Source organism: Malus domestica, chromosome 01, assembly GCF_042453785.1.
Source record: "Malus domestica chromosome 01, GDT2T_hap1".
In the NCBI taxonomy this organism is placed as follows: Eukaryota; Viridiplantae; Streptophyta; class Magnoliopsida; order Rosales; family Rosaceae; genus Malus; species Malus domestica.
Window position 1 is genome coordinate 17,761,445 of NC_091661.1, and position 19,443 is coordinate 17,780,887.

Genomic DNA, 19,443 nt, shown 5'->3' on the forward strand with positions numbered 1-19,443 from the left:
AAGCTAACTAAGTCGCATAAATATGCTCCTATCAGTACACCCTTAAATTTATATTTTATTGCATTCAATGGTTAAATACTGAAATTGATTCTAAAGTTTTTCAACCATCAATTTCATTCATATTCTCGTTTAATTGCCTAACAACTAGAATAAAGAGAAGATTAATTGTGTTTTAGTACCATGTGGTTTGCTCATTTGGACACACGTTTACTTCTTAATTTTATTTTGATTTGTTCAATCAAATTGTTAGAAAAGAAAAGGAAAGTATACCGGAGGTAAAAATAGATGTGTAGAGACAATTCCAAACCCAATAACTCTACGATGCTTTGGAGTATAGAATGCTCCAGAGCATCCTCTACTTTGGACTTTCTAACTGTTAGGTTTTGATTTTTGTGTTTTAAGCTAAAGATTTTACAGTGTAGTAATATTCTTTTTAACTTATAAATGAAAAAGTCTTAGGCTTGATCTCATAGATGACGAGTTCAAAACTAGTTAATTTCTCTCGTCCCCTAATCTAAATATATCGTTTTATAAAAAAAAAATCTAACGGCAAAGAAAACCAGTCTTCGATACTCCCAAACAACCAGAGAAAAATCCCTTCCAAATTGCAAAACTACAACCCCCCGTTTATATGCTTTTGTTGTAGCCGCCCACAATTAGGATGTGCAGTAAAAACTCCAGAAACAGCGGGCTGTATTTTGCTTTGAGCAATTCAACTACGGTAGGGCTAGGCCCTTTGTTTCACCCCACCTGGACCCAGCAACAATTTCAATATTTGTTCTACAAATTTTCAATCCGAACGAAAGTAACGTTAAAATTGTTGAATTTATCCGATGTCAGTATCAGTTTTCCTGACAAAAAGTAATCCAAGGTTGTAAGACATTCATGCATCTTCTCAACCATTCCCAACCAGCCCTGCCTAAACCAAAGAAAAATCTTACTTACCTTCGAAGAACATATGTCGAATTTTTATTTGTCTAAAAGAAAGCGTAAGGAGCCAAGTACTTTTTACGGTAAAATATGACGTGCATAATTGCTCATAGCCAAATTTCAAAAAAATAATTAAAAAACATAAATAGCTGATGCCACAAGCCTCTGTCATCCATAATTCATGTATGCAATTGCAATCACAAGTATTGGAAACTTCATTTCTCACTAATGCATGGAGATAGAATTTACATTAATGTTTAAAACTAGTCTTAAGACCACAAAAGAGAGCAAGAGAAAAGGAAGAATTTCACCGTCAAACTTCGTCGACATGTTTGTCTGCAAAATTGAAGTAGCAACTGCCCCAAAATACACCACATGCACAAACTTGGAGGACCTTTGTACAAAGACACTACATTTTCATCTCAAGAAACAAATTGCAACTGTTCTTTTTCCAAGTGATTTAGTTCTCCTCTTAGTCCTGCAATCTATGTCTTTGGATCCGTACTTGCACCTCTTCGTTTTCAAGTGATTTAGTTCTTTTAATCCTGCAAAAGTAAAACAGACCTACATTCTTAGCGCTTGTAAAAGGAAAGCTGATTAACTCTGGCAAAAAAGAATAGGTTATCTGATTAAGAACAGATGCTATTGGTCTGAAAAAGCATTTTAGGCAAAAATTAATTGAGTGAACACCAGCACATAAACCCGCTATCATAATTGATTAGGAGATCTTGGAACTTTGATTTTACCTCCTCTTCCATCAGCTCATAGGTATTGGATCTTGCGTTATTGCCGATCCATTCTTATTCCTCCGCTTGCACCATTTACCTAAATACCTGTTTGTGCCATCAGGGCCGAGCAAGCCACTAGAAAAACACACATCCCCTGCATTTTTAAAAAAGGAAATCAAAGCAAAGTTAAATTTCATCTTCTAATGTTCTTCAGGTAAATGTACTCATTTCATGATGTATTGGCCAACTAAACCCAAAATGCATCTATAATATACCTGGTCTGGGAAGTGGTTGTGGAACACGACATTCCCTTTTGATGTTCAGCGTCGGTTGAACTTGTTCATCGTCGTCAATAATCACAACTTCAGCAATATCAGAAGCTGGAGTCTTGGCAGGATCATTACATGTACCAGTTGATAAACCCAGCGACTCAGCCAGATTCCTTAGCCCATGGACTGAAGTTTCTTTCTTTGTTTCAGCAGCTGCCACTGACATTAACCAAGAACACTTATGCTTAGCAACATCCTCACAGGTTTGGTTTTTCAAATCAGGATTTGAAGGTACATGCATGGTTGTAGAAATACTTTGAAGCATTGTCATCTATTAAAGAATACTCATCTCTTACATTACCATTAGCACTGATACTTGTGCAATCTTTAGTACAAATTACAGTCATATGGTTAGTGAAATTGAAGTTTTCTATTTTCCTATATGATAATTTTACAAGCTTCCGGTTCTAGTTAGGGTATATGGGGGATTCATCCGAATGTTTTTTATTTTATTTTTATCTTTTGATGAATTGTTGAGAGAGTGAATTAGACTTGAAATTTAAACCATTCTGAATAACCCATTCACCTCCAGCTTTCTTTGAAGCTTTCTTTAAAGCTTTTAAAGCCTTCAAAAGTTCAGTACTCTTTACTTCAACAGCAGTCTCCAAATCTTGTGCCTTCGTCTGATATTGACCAAAAAAATCATAAATCAGGAACAACTCATCAAATGAGATTCACTTAAGATCGTCTCATTACAAACTCACCTTCCACTTATTTATCTTTCTTTTAGCCTTCTCTAGTTTTTTACTGTAACGAGCTTCTTTTCGTTCAAGAAGATCACATTTGTTCATCCATTCCTTGCAACTCCTATGAGAAGTAGGTGTCACAATAAAAACATACTAAAACATGAGAGTGATAACAAAGTATACATAATGGAAATGAAGAGACGATGCTTAAATGTTATTTGAGATAGAAACACTATAGCAAATGTCAAACTGTTTTCTCCATCCATTAAATTAACTGTAGTTCAAAATAAGATTTAAACGGCTGACCTATTAGACATTGCCACGGAAATGCTTAAAACATCTATTGTGTCTTTGTTGTTGGCCCCATCACCAAAAGTGGCAAGCTTTGAGACCTCCTCTTTATCCAGATCTAGATCAGATACCCTGGATTGCAACACATAACCATGTTAGGAGCAGAAAAGGAAACATGTAACAGAGAGATGTAACAACCTATACTAGCCCTAGGGCATTGGCTCAAGGAGCGAAGCATGTGCGGGGTTGAGGGAAGTCATATGTCAAATCTTTCTCAAACAAGATAGTAATAACCATTAGGAAACTACTTGTTCATAATGCAAAAACACTCACAATTTGACCACTGCAAGCTCTTTGTCCAATGCCTTATTTCTTTCTCGCAACCTTAAACACTCCAAAGTCAATTTATCAAATTCCTACGAAAAATTTAACCGAAATTTCATCAGCTTCTTTTTCTTATAAATAAAAAAGGTCGTACCCAATACACAAGGCTCCCGCTTTACGCAGGGTCTGGGAGAGGTGAATGTCAGTTAGCCTTACCCCCATTTATGGAGAGGCTGCTCCCAAGTCTCGAACCCGAGACCTACCGCTCATGGGCGAAGGCACTTGTAATGAGCATTATTTTAAAGTATAAGACAGCTATTAGTTTACCTCAGATTTCATTTGAAGCTGCTGTTGCGTAGATGTACGCTGTTTCAAGGCTTCATTCTTTAATGCAACTTCTATCCTTGCCTGCACCTTGGATTGACAAAGCTGAAAGAAGACTTGCAACGTAAAAAACACACAAAGGCAAAGCAAGCTCTTATGATCTTGCACGAAACAAATCACTGTATATCCAATCCAACATTTTGATATTTCTATTACCCCCCTCCTCCAAATCCCTTCCTTTCCTTGGCAAAGAAATCAATCATAACCTCACCACCTTCTCTTGATTTTCTTTTGCAGTGAAGGGTCTACGCTCGTATCAGAGGTGTCTGTTTTGCTAAAACAGAAAGTATTCCAGAAACTAAAGTTTGAAACTTTCTTATTATTCAGATTGAGGTTCCACACAAAAGCCAATTTGGGGTTTTCGACAACTCTTCATATCCTCAACCAAATTCATCACTCGAGTTATACTTGTTTCGCTTAATTCCCTTCTCCAATTCCCAACACTAAAAGAATAAAATAAAAAAAAGGACTACCCAAAATATGTAAATCCAAATCAAATAGAAAACCCTAATTTTTTTTGGGGGGTTCCATATTTTCTCAGGAACCAAACCGAGCATAGTGTGAATCGAATAAACTACAATACCTCTTCTTTGACCAATTTGAGCTCCTCCTCCTTGAGCTCCAAATCCGAAGCAAGCCCTAGCGCCACGGCCTCCAACCTCCTCACCTCTTGCCGCAGCGCCTCGGAGTCTTCCTCGCATCCGACACTCGACCTCTGATTCTGACTCTGACTGAGATTCGGATCCGCCCATTGAAAATAAACCCGGACAACGTCGTTCAGGTTGCAACTCTGTTTGCAAACCGGGCAACTGTTCCTCTTTTTGGTCGCATAGTATCCGAACGACTCTTGCAGACTAGGGTTTTTGCACACAAAACGCAGCGTTTAAGCAATTGGTTCCAGCCAAACATAGAAATTAGAGACAGAAAAATGAAATTGCATATATACAGAGGAGTGAGAGGGAGAGAGAGAGAGACCAGAGCTCGTGGAAGACATGGCCGCAGATTGAGATGACTTGGAGGTCCTCGACAACGGGATCGAAGTCTTTGCAGCAGAGTGAGCAAATGGTTTTGGTAAGGCCGTCGCCTTCGCCGCGGCCGCGGCCGCAATGCACCATTCTCTATCGACTCTCTACTCTCTAACCTTTCAATGGGGTTTCGTCGTTTATCCCTCTCTCATATTTTCTCGGGAAAATGGAGCGAATTTTTAAAAATTAAGCGAATTAAGCGGGATGGTTTTTAATTTTTAATTTATTTATTTTTTTCAAAATCTACAGAAATGCACCCCACTCTTTACTTTATTTCAGATTTTTGCAAAATGGCTGTCTTAATTTTAGCCCTTAGATTTCATCCCATGGCTTTCAAAATTACTTAAATTTCTATTAGCTTAAATTCCGGTATATTTTTTTTTCCGATTGAATAATCTATTTTTTTTAATGTACAACATGACAAACATTGGTATAAACCACTCAGGTTCCATGAAATGCAGAATGAAGAATTCATCTCGAAACTTTCGTTTTAAATTTTAAAGGTAAATGTTCTTAATCATTTGAACTACAAACCTCTTTAACATTCATTGGTTGTTTCAAACCAAATGGGTCATTGCATCAATAGCATGTTTACTTAGCTTAAACGAAAAATGAGTCTGCAATAAATAACCTCGGGTTAATCCAATAATTGATTTTTTAGGTATGGCATACCAAAATCTAACACATTTGTTTCATTCTTGCAAACGCTTTGTAAGTAATATAGAGCTTTCCTCTCCTAAGCATAAGAAGAGAGTAAACAATGATTGAAATTCAACTAATCAACCGCTCACTTGTGAAAAATGATATGTAACTTGGTGAACTCTCAACTTTGTACAAAGACATTTCTTTCCTCTAAACTTCAATAGTAGCCAATAATATTTTGAGCGACAAAAATAGTAGCCAATCATATAAATTATATACAATACAACAAAATGGCTCTTCATAAACAGGAAGTAGAAAATGCCATTTGCTTCAACCATTTGTTACTCTTCACAATTCACAGGAATTTTCGCTTTCTCTCCTAACTCCAAGCCTCCACAACAAAATCATACATCTCAACATTGCAAACCCGTAAGTAGACGCACCTTTGAATGCTTGATCATCTACCAACCCTCCCAAAGAAGTGTTCTATTTGCAAGCACCCTTGGGACTGCACACTATTTGCTTTAGACCCCGACTTGAAGCGCTTTGTCGCCGGTGCATTCTCCTTATTATCCTGCAAAAAGTAAACATATCTACATGCTTAACATTTCTAACAACATCGTGTGAATCACTCTTGAGTAGGTACAAATATTTCGAGATGTGAAAATTTTTGTCCATGGGCAAAAACGATCAAACAACTCAATTAGAAAGGAAACTTGATAAGAGTACCAAAAATCAAAATGACAACAAATAGAATGAAAACAAGCACATGAACCCACCACTGTTGAATGATTCAGTGATCTAAGAACTTTGATTCTTCCACCTCTTCCGTCAGCTCCTACAGCAATCAAATTACCAGAATCCGCACTTGGGTTTTGTCTTGATTCTGATCCCTTGTTCAGACCCCGCTTGCACCATTTACCTAAAAACCTGTTTGTTCCATCAGGCCCAAGCAAGCCACCAGAAAAACATACATCCCCTGTATTTTGAAGAGAAATAACAAAAACAAAATTAAATCCTCATCTACTACATCTTCAGAAAAATGTTACTCATTTCATGATATCTTGCTCAGTAAACTCAAAAAACTGCATCAATACCTGTTCCGGGAAGTGGTTGTGGGACAGGAGACTCCTTTCTAATGTTAAACATGGGTTGATCTTGTTCAACATCATCAAGAATCACAACATCGGCAGCAGGAGTCCTGGCAGTATTGTTACAAGTAGGAGTTTCTTTCCTAGTATCAGAAACTGCATCTGACCTCAACCGAGTGCACTTCTGGTTAACAACATCCTCATAGGTTGGTTCTTTCAATTTGGGATTTGAAAGTCCACGCTTAGCTGTAGAAAGTTTTGAAGCACCTTTATCTCCTAAAGAGTAGGCATCTCTTACTTTATCATGAACAGTGGTGCTTGTACCATCTTTAGTACAGCTTAAATCCATATCGTCAGTGAAGTTTGAGTTTTCTGTTTTCCTATGACACAGTAAATCATTTTCCCATTTTTCAATTCTATCCAACTTACGAATGGGTGCATACGGATGTTTTCTTTGAACTTCTGATGAATTGTTGACAGACACTGAATTAGTGGTACATCTTTCACCATTCTGCATAATTCCTTCACCCCGAGTTGTCTTTGAAGCTTTTAAAGCCCTCAAAACTTCATTATCTTTTACTTCGACAACCGTCTCCATTTCTTGTACCCTTGTCTGATAATGGCCAAAAAAATCACTAAATCAAGTTCCTCTCATGGACTGAAATTCAATCAAGATCATCTCATCACAAACTTACCTTCATTTTTTTAATCTTTTCTTTAGCCTCCTGCTCCAGTTTTTTGCTCTCACGAGCTTCTCGTGCAAGACCATTGTATTTGTTTATCAATTCTTTGTAATTCCTATTAGAAGCATGCACAGCAAATAATGCAAATTAAAACATCAGAGAGAAAAAAGTATACGAGGATGAAATGCAAGGTGACCGCTGTTTAATTTTACTTGAGACAGAAACACTCAAGGAAATGCTCCATCCATAAAAGTAAATTTCAAGATAACATTTGCATGGCTGACCTTTTACTCATCTCCAAGGACTTTCTAAGAATATCTATCGTGTCTTTGGTGTTGGCACCATTACCAAGAGTGGAAAGCTTTGAAACCTCATCTTCATCCAGATCTAGATCAGATACCCTATAATTGCAAACCACGTAACCATTTCAGGAACAGAGAAGAGAACAAGTACTTAAGAGACTCGATTGCCTAAATCAGCCTTGGGTGTAGCATGTGTAGGGTTGAGTAAGTCATGTGCAAATCATTCTGAATAACAAAATGGTAATGACCACTTGAAACTACAGCCCATAGTGAAGATTTACTCACAGTTTGAATGCTGCAAGCTCTTTGGCCAATGCCATGTTTCTTTCTTGCAACCTCAAACGCTCCATGGTCGATTTATCAAGAGCCTATGAAAAAGTTGAACAAAACTTCATCAAAATTTATTTCTTATTAATCACTCATCACTACAAAATATATACTTAACTACGAACTACAGTTGATAGTTTACCTCAGTTTTCATCGTAAGCTGTAGCTGCATGTATGCTTGTTGTTTCAAGGCTTCATTTTTCAAGACAACTTCTTTCTGTGCCACCTCCTTACATTGACAAAGCTGACAGAAATATCTCCTCATGAGAACCACATTAATAAGAAGCAAAGCTTCTATACTGCACAAAATATATCACTGAAGATCCAGAGTCCAAATATTTCTATCATCCCTGACCTTTCATCAGCAAAGAAAATAAACCATACCTTCATAACCTTCAATTCGATTACCAAAGAATTTAAATCACGGCTCCTATGAAAGGTTCCTCTTTCTCTACGAAAATACCAGAAACTAAAATATCAAACCTTCTCTATATTCTACCTTTTCCAACAATATCGTCTAAAATATTCCTTCCGATTATGGATTATGTTTCGATTGTTATAAATACCTTCATTAAGCCGAACTATCCTATCGAATCACAGAATACTGCCAAGTTACAAATCATCAAACATTCAAATTCAACTCTCTAACTGATATTATAATTTTTGTGATTTATTTCTTTACTTCAATTCCAAAAAGTAATCGAAAAACCAACCCAAATGTGTTACCATTTCAAGTAGTAGGAGACCAATTAACCAAAGTCCTAATCCAAATCTCTTATTTGATTTCCCCCAATTTCTTACACACCCAACAAAGCACAATGACAATCCAATACCTCCTCTTTGAGCTCCTTAAGCTCCTTCCCCTGAAGATCGAAAGCCAAACGAATTCCCAGCTCCGCCACCTCCAACCTTTTCACCTCTCGACGCAACACCTGGGGATCTTCCTCGCATTTGCTAATCGGCCTCTGAGTCGCATCCGCCGCGTCCCCCACCGACTGAAAATAAAGCCGGCCGGCATCCTTTTGCTTGCAATTTTGTTTGCACACCGGGCAAGTGTACTTCTTCGTCCTCGCAGAGTACTCGAACCACTGTTGCAGACTAGGGTTTCACACCCAAGACGTCGCCGTATTAAACATCAATTTCCGAACAAATGCATACATTGAGATTAAACAAACATACACAAATTGAATACATATATACATGTAGAGAGAGCGAGAAAGAAAAGAGAGGAGAGAGGGAGAGAGATAGAGAGAGATAGACCAGAGCTCGTGGAAGACATGGCCGCAGATGGAGATGGATTGGAGATCCTCAGAAGTGGGCTTGAGGTCTTCGTAGCAGATTGAGCAGATTGTTTTGGTAAAATTGTGGGAATCTGCATTGGCCATATCTCTGGTCTCTAATCTAGGGTTTCGGATTTGAGATTTATTTGTGTCATGGTTTTGGAGGGCCCTGCGTGGAGCCAACTGAGCGGGAAGAAGATGGAATTGGAGGGAGGGGGAAAATCAAATGCAAAATTTGCAAATTACGAGAGCATTAATTCCAGTCTAATTACAACTTATTGTTTGTTCAGTCTCTTTCAATTCTATTTCAGGTCGGTTTAATTGTGCGTGTTTAACTATAGATGAGTTAATGGTCAAATTAAAAGTAATGGCTGATGTGGTGATTTAAAGTCTTATGTCATTTCATATTCCTCTAACTGAATAGTCAAATGTTATTTTCTTATTAAAATAAAGCTTTAAATAGTTGTAATTATTACAAAAAAAAATTGTTGAACTAAGTTTTTTACTAGTTGAAATATTAGTCCAGCTTAGTCTAATCTAAATCAGTCAAACTTAGTCCTTATAACTAGTCAAATCTGAGATAGTTGGTGCAACAAACGCATCCTTAGAGAAATTCTTGTGTCTATCTAGAGAGTAACGCTAATCGTAGTTCCACACACAACTAAGGAATGTATTGGGATTGGTGAAGTTGGGCTAGTGTTGTCCCCAATACAAAGGCAGTCTAACTTAGTTGTGTGAGTGGGTGTATGTATGACAATGTCCTCTAAGAACGTGTTTGTTTGCTCTCGTTAAGTCTCATTAGACTGATCTACCTTAGGTAAGACTACTAGTCTGTGTTTGGTGAGAACACGAACTAACTTAAATGAGATTAAGTCGGACTCACTCCGAGTAAGGCCTTTGCTAGGTTAGCTTAGCAAGACCCTCGAAAGATATGGGATTGCTAATCCCGTCTGAGTTGCGTCGTTTACACACCTGAATCGTTTAAGCTGCGTCGTTTGCTAATCTTGTCTGACCTTCGTCTTCCTCTTCGCTGTCTTCAACCTCTTGTGCGAACTGCTTCTGCTTCTGCTTCATTTGTGAAATTATATCTGGAGATAAGATTTGGGATGGTTCGATGTAGTTAATAAAGGGGAAGATGTTTTCACCTTGTTGGATTGCAGGTTGGAAGGCCAAGCTGACGAAGATGAACTAAGTAGAGCATGCAAAGTGGCTTGTTGGTGCATTCAAGAAGATGATAAGGATAGGCCAACAATGAGGCAGGTGGTTCAAATTCTCGAGGGAGTTTCGGACATCGGTGTTCCTCCAATCCCACAGTTCCTCTAGAACCTTACCGAAAGTCCGGTAGAAAACATTAATTACCAGGAGACTGACGTCCGGTTCATGTTCATGGTAGGGATTACCATGCAACGTAAAGTAAGGAATTGATAGGGATTACCATGCATCCTTATTTTACTGAATCATTAGCAGCATTTATGTTGATTAGGTAACCTTAATATTTTTATTTACTGAAAGTATTGGTCAAGATTGGAATAGACACCCACTAACTAAATGTAGTCTCATGTTATTGTTGTTGTGGGCATGCAAATCATTGGAAGTAGCATGTTAAAAGGAGTGTTCATTCACCATATTTGCTTTCGAATATGGATTTTTGGTGGAAGTATTTGCTTTCCAATATAAATTTTTGACAGTATCGAAATACAGGAATATAATATTCACACAAGCATAATTATGGTGCCGATGTCAGTGCATGTAACTGATCTTTCCTAGTAGCACCATGTACGGAGTTCTTTGATATTGTGAATGTTAATTGGTGGGAGGCAAAATATGTGAATTGGTCTTCATAACTGGGTTCTCTTTTGAATGTTTACAAACTAATTAGATATCATCCGCTTTAAACATTTTAGTTTCTGCATGCAGGAAAGGGTTTAGGGTTTGGTGTTTGGGGTTTAGGAGTTTAGGGATTTTAGGGGTTTAGGGGTTTAGGGTTTAGGGTTTAGGGTTTATAATATACCAAACTGGTCAAAGTTTAAATTTGAATCATCTTCACTGGAGAGATGCAATATTGGGATGTAAATACTACATTTACATCACATTTCACATTTCTAGAGATAAATGTTACTTCTACTTGAATGGGAGAAAAGGACAAAAACAGCCTCACATAGTGATCAAAAAGCGCAATTTAAATGATCGCCCGGACCTTGGTGAACGCAACAAGCTTTCGGTTTCTGCCTATGGCTATGCAATCTTGTACGCAACTATGTTGGTCCGCCTTTAGGCCCATTGCCACCCAACCTATTTGACATTACAGTTGGTTACTGGATACGAACCTGACGTGTCGTACTTACATGTTTTCGGTGTGCATTCCATGTGCCAAGTTGCACTGCCGTAATGTACAAATATGGGTCATCATAGAAGGTTGTAAATCTTTGTCGATTATGATTCTCCTTCATAATAGCTCTCTTATAGCCCTTGCATGCGATCTCTTTGCCACTCATTTGTGGATTGTCACTTCAATGAGATAGTCTTCCCGCCATTATGAGGAGATAAGAACGTCAACGTTTCTGTAGAATGACTGGAATTGCATGGATGTTGCCCACTATATCTCTCTCGATCCCATACCGTACAAGTGTGATAAGTAAGTGCGATGTATTCTAACTTTCATAATGTTGCTCCAGACACATTCCTCTGATCTAGCTAAAGTGACAAGATCATATAACAGCTGCTAAACATGCCTTCAAGGATAGACGTACCTAACCAACGTCAAGTCAACATCCCCGAATGGGGTGTTACTCCTGTTGGACGGTCTGGTACCCTGCGGAGCCAATCAATCTGTCTCGGCCTAAAGCACAATAGATCACTCGGTTCATATGATTCACTTCCCTAGAAGACGAAGATCACGGCACAAACATGAATTCACACTTGATCGTTGTCTCAAATCATTTCCATCTCATGAGATTAATCTGGATTACTACCGAGACTTGAAGTTTTTAGTCCAGTATACTAGTTTGGATGCGATAATGGAATTGGAATAATGGAATTGGAATGAGATTATCATCGATGATGTTTCTACTTATATGGTAGCTACCAACGTAAATGAAAACCGACGATATCAAACCATGTTCCGTTTATTAGTGACAACGTAGAACTGATTGGATGACCGAAATTACAATCCAAGTTTAAATTCCTTACCAAAGTGTGTTTGGACCCGTAGTTCCTACATTACCCAAGGTAACCCTGCTGTGTTACAAGTGGGAAAGGAAGCGTAATAAGACGAATGAAATAGTGTGATATAATACACGTCTTACGGCGCAAGGTTTCTCTCAAACACCCTGTGATTGACTGCAGCATTATGAATGTGTTTAATGTTTCTCCATGGGGATATAGATACGGAGATTATATGTAAGTTCCCGAAGAATTACATAGACTGGTTCAAATAGTTCCAAAACCATGGAACACCCTTTCAACTCGTTTGAGGCATTCACTTACAGATTGAAGCAATCCGACAGATGTGCTATACTTGTCTAAGTGATTATTTGATTAGTTAGGGATATGAATTATGCCCTTGTGTGTTAAACCATGAACTCATATTTCGAATTGCTAGAGTTGCAGTTTATGTCGATGACATGAATCTTACTAAGACTCTAGAAGAGCTTGAGAAAACTGTCTCACACTTGAAGATGGAATTTGAGATGATGGATCTTGGAAAAACTCATTTTGACTTGAAGTTCAAGCGTTGTTCTGACGGTACCTGGTCTACAGTCGAACTATACCCTGAAGGTGTTACCTCTAAGTATACTTATGATCCTCCATACGCTATATGCAAATGAGACCCTTGAAAAGGTTATGGAATCCGAAGTTCCATATCTGAGTTCAACTTTATGCTTTGTTGTACTTAGCTCATTGCAATTAGAAATGACATCTCTTTCGCTGTTGATTTATTGGTAAAGATATAACATTGCGCCTACACGCAACCACTGAATTGGTATTAAAGATGTTTTTCTGCTACCCTGAATGGTATTACAGATTTATGCTAATCCTAACGCATCTCAAGCGGATCCGACATCTTGATCCTTGGAATAATGCTTGCCTTGTTGGTATGCTGACACTAGTTACTTATCAAACCCGCACAAGGAAAATCCCTAAATGGTTATGTCTTTACCGTTAGGGATATCACAATATGTTGGAGGTCCACGATATGACCTTAGTTACGAAATCTTTGAATCGTTCCATGACTCACCTTACTTCACTACGCCACACGTGAGACATGATTGGGAGTTCTTGTTAAGTATATTCGAAGTACTTGCTATTTTCATCCATTGTTGAGTCCCAACAACGATCCATAAAGACTATGCCACATGTATCCACTCGACCAAGATATGATACATCAACGAAGTCAACGCCAAGACATATTGAGTCTACATCTACATTAACAAAGTATCAAGAGATTGAATTCATGCAAGCAAATCCTAGATAACCTTGCCAACCTTCCAAAAGCTTGTCTGAGGAATTGGTTGATAGGAGCATATTTATGCGACTTAGTTGGCTTGTTCTTGTGCATTTATGTCGTGTTTCCTTAGTTATTTTAATGTTTAAAGTCATTTTCGTGTGTTTTCAGATTTTAAGGACAAAGTAGGCAAGAAGATGCATTTTGGAGCATTTTGGAGCAAAATGGAGCTTGGAATGCATGTCACATATTTGGAACCAAGGTTTGGACGAAATTGAAGACTTAAAGAGGCTAAGAATGTGAAGAATTAGTGTACAAAGGATCATGAACTCAGCCACAAAAGGACACACATCCTTGCCGTGCAATCCACATAGCATTCCCTTTGGATTCCCATGCATGCTTAATCATCCTTGTCCCCTAAAATATTTCTGATTTCATGCCGCAATACACTCAATTATCACACTCAATTGCTACATACCTCTTGTTCCCTTCACCCATCAGATTTCACAACCATTCCATGCACCAATTGATGCTCCATCATCCACATTTGGGATCCAATGCCTTGTGCAACACATGTTGCTGCACCTTTAACTAATTTCTGAAACATTTCACCTCCCCTTTTCATTTCCATGCAATGAACACAATCATTCATGCTCCCTAGCTGAAATACCACTCCATTTTACCCTCCATACTTTGCATCATTGCTCCATTTTCATCCTTGGACCATTGCACACCACAAATTCACCCTCCTTGCTGTGCATTTCCCCACTGCCTAATCTGATTCTCTAGGGTTTTTGGGGCCTATATATACATGTTTACAACCCTTGGCAAAGGGTTAAACCTCCCATATTCATCATTCATGCAGAAAATTCGTCCATACTCACCTTAGGCAGCAAAACACCCCAAAAACACCATTCTAGTGCCCAGAAAACATAACAGCCACTCCACCCTCTTCCACCCTTTTTGCCGAGTTCTCCACCACCCTACAACCATCAAACACTCCTCCACACTCACCCTAAACCTTTCCATACCATTCCCCATCCATTCTACACCATAAAACTACCCAAAACCTGTCCATAACCCAATCTGCCGCAAGCAAGGGAAATGAGGAATCTTGGATGCACTTGCTGCCAAGTTGGAGCATTCTAGGTGTTTTCTTTCTTTGGATTTTAATGTCTAATTCATGTAATCTTTGTTTTGCTTTAAGTATGATTGGCTAATTTCGTTTTTGGCTAAGGGTGTATTCAAAACCATGATTATATATGTGAAATGAGTTGATTATTTCCAGTTATTGTTACATAAGTCGTGAATACAATTTGCTTAACCATTTGATTTAGAACTTATTCTTGTATGTTGATTGAGAGTGCACGCTTAATTTGCATGCTTGAATTTGATGCTAGGATATAAATTTGTTTCACCTAATCGTTATGAATTTATATTCGTAAGTAGTGAAGGTCGCTAGTCACGATCGTGTTAAGTAGATTCCTGGCAAGAGTATCATGCTTTTCATAGTTACGAATGCCTTGTCGATGCTTATGATTTCCAAAGAACGTAATGATTCTAACTTGTGTCTTTATCATGCTGTTCATATAAAGAACTTGTTAGGAATAATTTGTTTGCGATGCATATTCATCCAATTCAATGATCCTAGGGAAATCTGAAGGTTAATTTAAGCGGACCTAATTAACTTGGAGTGTCGAGGTTCATAACTTATTGAATTGATAAATGGAAATTGATTTACGTTACATATATTTCATGTGTGGAGAAGAACCCCTTAGCCATTCCATCATCCATTGATTCTTCATAACTTTGTATTACAATCTGTTTCTCTTACAATCTGCCATATAAGTTTATTTTCGTCCAAATCAAATCCCCAATTATTTTGAATTCCTAGATTAATTGGAAAGTGTGTTGGTTTATGTTTTTAAGTGTTTTGGTACAAGTTAAAACCCAAATTCATCCAATTTGATGCTTTGTGTTCAAAACTGCCCAGAAAGTGTTTTTAAGGCAGTTTTGAATCTTTTGATTGCTGTTTTGAATTTTTGGTTTGTTTTAGTATTTTAAACGTGAGTTTTGCATTCTTTGAGTCTAATCTAGTGCTTTAAACTTTGTTTTTACATTTCTAAGTCAGTTTTCAAGTGTTTAGCAATCTCTCCTAATCCCCGGTCTAGAACGATCCCTATTTACATACTTTGCTACAATTGATAAAAAGAGGGTTTAATTTTGTGTGTTAACTTATTTCTCACATCATTGGTATGCCCAACTATTCATATGTAATGCTTGTAGTACTTATTTGGAAGTTATGTCAAACTCAGGGGGAGTATCCAGAATTATACTCACTTGATCTTAATGTACTCTTTTTCCCTGCGATTAGGAGCATTTTTCCCACTAGGTTTTTGTTATCTAAACTAGGTTTTGACGAGGCACCCATCCTGGGTTGATCATACCCTTGTGAGCTCTTCTACTTGCATCCAGAAGACGTATAGTTTTGACTTAATGCAACTTCTCACTTTTCTCCTTAGCCTATGGGCTTTTATCCCACCTTGGGTTTTACCATAGCAAGGTTTTGTGAGTTTTACCTTTTATGCATTCTTCTGTTGATTTAAGACTCACATTCGCGCATTGTGTCGACGACTTCATCAACTGAACTTACTTCATCGTTGAAGACCTGATGCGCCATTTGTTTGAGTATTTACACACTCAATGGGGAGTGTTGCAGTCCTCTTAGATTAGGAATGTGATTGTGTAAATCTTAGTGTATTTAGGGATATCTTGGAACATTCCCTACTACTATAAATAAAAGCACAATGGGGTGAGATAAGACACACCTCACAATTACACATCTATCTCTTTCTCTGTAATATTGTCGCACCCTTTCTCTCTCTATCCTTTATATGATTCAGTCAATTAGGCCTACAATAATACTGACATTTGTGAATTTGAAGGAATTTTAACTCATGGAGGAAATAGTTATTTTATCACTTTTATTGATGATTATTCCAAATATATTTATGTTTATTTGATGAAAAATAAAAATGATGCTTATAATAAATTTAAAGAGTTCATCCTTTAAGTTGAAAAGTAACTAGGAAGAAAAATTAAAAAACTTCAAAGTGATAGAGGGAGAGAACATGACTCTTCTCAGTTTAATTCCTATGTACAGTATGAAATTGGTAAGCAGGTATCCTGCATATAAAAATTATGATCCATTGGGCTAACTAGTCCAGCTCGCTAGACAACTAAGATAGATTTGTTAGTCAATAAATCGAAGATTCAATTACCAATTTCAATTCCTAAAAACTAGCCTAGTCAGCAAGGCCTCAGTTCATTGCAAGTTATTAATGTGTCAAATGAGCATGAATGCTCTCTCTCTAGATAGAAATAAACCTGGAAACCCCAAAAAAACAAAGAACCCTAGTTGGGGATCTTAATCCCAAAAGCATCTGTTTGTTTTTCACCTACCAAGGACACTTGTCGTACTACAAACTGATCAAAAAATATTAAGGGCTGAAATCTGACCATCAGCAAAAAGCTATCCAGAAGCCCATATGGACAACTCTTAATTTGCGTGCCCAGCCATCTAGAAACCAGCTAGTAGTTTTGACTAGACAACAATACTAAACATAAAGCACCAAGAATATAGACATGAAATGCACATGCATGACCAAACCTTTTGAAGTGAAGTTAGCCACATCCTTGAATGTTTAATCCTAGTAGCAACAGTCCATAATCAGATAATGTAGTCTAAAACAAAATTGAGCATGTGGTACACAAACACAATATTTGACAAGGAAAGCTAAACACTTAAGACTAGACTTTACAATCTCCCATTTTGGCTTTCCTTGACAAAATACCCCAAGCCTAAAACTAATTTCACTCACCCACACTCAAGAGAAGAGCCAAGAAATGAATCCTGCATATGAACAACTCTTGACAAGAACAAGTGAAATTTATCATGGGTAAAAAGGTTTGCAAGGCATGAACCACAACTAAAATTTTTCGTCCCCATTTTATCATAGCAAGACAAAGACAAGGTGGAAAAACACAGAGAATGGTCAAATTTGCTGCATGTACACATGACAAGAATAACAAGAGCACATCGGATAAAGAATTTGCAATAGATCATATGGATATGCCCAAGCAAAGTGAAGAAACAATTAGACTAGCAACAAGTAAGAACAAAAAGATGCATGTGTTGTAACTAAACTCCCCCATACTGGAAACTCCCTTAGAAATGATGCTTACAATATGAATAAACTCTTGAATAAGATTACCACACAGAATTATAGATTTGCACCAATAGACAACCGACAACATAACAACAAAAAAATAATGAACTAAGATGTAGCTTGAATATCTATGCTTCAAAGAGATATGTAATTTGAAGAAAACAAAAATTAGATGTGCAATGCAATTCTCAATGGACAAATCTTCAAAGGCATACACAAACATTAACAATGAGATTAACACAAGCTCATAATCCTGCAGTGATGTGGCAAGGTATGGGAGAAAGGATTTGTGAAAGCCATCTTAAAATCATAGATCCAAGCACTTAACCAAAAAGATATGTCAATTTTAACCAACTTTTAAAAATTCATTGACCTCAAGAGACAACACTTCTTTCATAATATAAACAAAGGACATGATGCACAAAATAAGGCAAAAGTCTTGAATGAAGGGAACACATTTTGTGAGACTTTGAGTGAGACACCAATCGAGAGAAGCCAAGGCCATTTGAAAGAAGGTGTAAGAACTTGTTTCAGTTGCAGATCATAAGGAATTAGAACAATTGCATCAAATACAGTATCATGAAGTACCGCTTGTGGAAACTCGATATCCATGGGTTTATTAGCTAAATGGAAATTGGTACATACAATACGGTCAGTCGCTTCTCGTGGATTTTCATAACATGTTGTGCAAAAATGCGATATCCATTTGAAAGGGGTGCCTGGGTTAGTATATATATCATGAGCAATACGGAAATGGATCGAGTAATCTTTTTCTTTATCCAAGAAAATGTATTTTTAGTTCGCATGGTCCAATCATTGATCCAGAAACTTTCTACAATAAAATTAGGTAGGTTACTAGTATAGTTCCCTATCTATAATTTTTCTATTTACTTAAATATTAAATATAAGTAATTTTACTGAAATATTGGAGGAATCCTTCGTGCAGGAAAAATAAGACTATTCGGAGAAGCGGGAGTGGGTAAAACAGTACTCATTATGGAATTGATTAACATTGCCAAAGCTCATGGGGGTGTATCCGTATTTGGCGGAGTAGGTGAACGTACTCATGAAGGAAATGGTCTTTACATGGAAATGAAAGAATCTGGAGTAATTAATGAACAAAATATTGCAAAATCAAAAGTAGCTATAATCTACAGTTAGATGAATGAACCACTAGGAGCTCGTATGAGAGTAAGTTTTTCCAAGATGTTAATGAACAATTTCCGAGATGTTAATGAACAAGACATACTTCTATTTATCGACAATATCTTCCATTTTGTTCAAGCAGGATCCAAAGTATCTGCTTTATTAGGTAGAATGTCTTCCACTGTGGGTTATCAACCCACCCTTAGTACTGAAATGGGTGCTTTACAAGAAAGAATTACTTCTACCAAAGAGAGGTATGTAACTTCTATTCAAGCAGTTTATGTACCTGTGGATTTATGAACCACCATTCTAAACTACGAAAAGATTGATGTATGACCTGAGAAAGGGAATTTGAGACATTGAAACACCCCATGACATTGCATAAAAGGATACTTTTGAAGAGAATTTCCCTTGAGCTATGATAACATATTTCTTGAAGTAAACCCCCACCCCCCTTTGTTGTTTTTGATGTTCCTACTTTTGGGGAGACACAAAAAGGAACAAGGAAAATGACACTTGGTTTAGATTACAGAGTAAGTAGAGTCACTACCAATCACATAGAACCAAAGCAAGTCTTAACACAAAAATCACCTCAAGGTTTG

The 19,443-nt window shown here is 37.4% G+C and overlaps 2 protein-coding genes across 3 annotated transcripts; both read right to left on the minus strand.

Annotated features, from left to right (window-relative positions):
• Positions 1–1,134: 1,134 nt before the first annotated feature.
• Positions 1,135–4,884, minus strand: LOC108173358 (uncharacterized). 2 transcript variants are annotated; one of them, XM_029099053.2, is made up of 10 exons: positions 4,648–4,884; positions 4,256–4,526; positions 3,616–3,717; positions 3,298–3,380; positions 2,980–3,096; positions 2,692–2,794; positions 2,514–2,610; positions 1,934–2,140; positions 1,677–1,812; positions 1,135–1,475 (listed from the first exon to the last, which is right to left on the minus strand). In XM_029099053.2, the coding sequence occupies exons 1-9, from the start codon at positions 4,785–4,787 to the stop codon at positions 1,688–1,690; spliced, it is 1,245 nt and encodes a 414-aa protein (XP_028954886.2). In that variant the 5' UTR covers positions 4,788–4,884; the 3' UTR covers positions 1,135–1,475; positions 1,677–1,687. The 2 variants fall into 2 exon arrangements, with proteins under 2 accessions (XP_028954886.2, XP_028954858.2); XM_029099025.2 differs by having other exon boundaries at positions 1,934–2,146.
• A 641-nt stretch (positions 4,885–5,525) lies between these two features.
• Positions 5,526–9,294, minus strand: LOC103406181 (uncharacterized). Its single transcript, XM_008345189.4, has 9 exons — positions 9,003–9,294; positions 8,576–8,840; positions 7,885–7,986; positions 7,701–7,783; positions 7,398–7,514; positions 7,126–7,228; positions 6,437–7,043; positions 6,119–6,318; positions 5,526–5,913 (listed from the first exon to the last, which is right to left on the minus strand). Exons 1-9 carry the CDS (start codon positions 9,125–9,127, stop codon positions 5,797–5,799), a joined length of 1,719 nt encoding a protein of 572 aa, XP_008343411.2. The 5' UTR covers positions 9,128–9,294; the 3' UTR covers positions 5,526–5,796.
• Positions 9,295–19,443: the final 10,149 nt, after the last annotated feature.

Coding starts and splice junctions, on each gene's coding strand:
- LOC108173358 (XM_029099025.2), bottom strand. CDS start 4,787: ATGGTGCATTGCGGCCGCGGCCGCGGCGAAGGCGACGGCCTTACCAAA. Junction 4,527..4,647: donor CATGTCTTCCACGAGCTCTG/GTCTCTCTCTCT, acceptor CAAAAACCCTAG/TCTGCAAGAGTCGTTCGGAT. Junction 3,381..3,615: donor AGCTTCAAATGAAATCTGAG/GTAAACTAATAG, acceptor AATTTTTCGTAG/GAATTTGATAAATTGACTTT.
- LOC103406181 (XM_008345189.4), bottom strand. CDS start 9,127: ATGGCCAATGCAGATTCCCACAATTTTACCAAAACAATCTGCTCAATC. Junction 8,841..9,002: donor CATGTCTTCCACGAGCTCTG/GTCTATCTCTCT, acceptor GTGAAACCCTAG/TCTGCAACAGTGGTTCGAGT. Junction 7,515..7,700: donor GAGCTTGCAGCATTCAAACT/GTGAGTAAATCT, acceptor TTGCAATTATAG/GGTATCTGATCTAGATCTGG.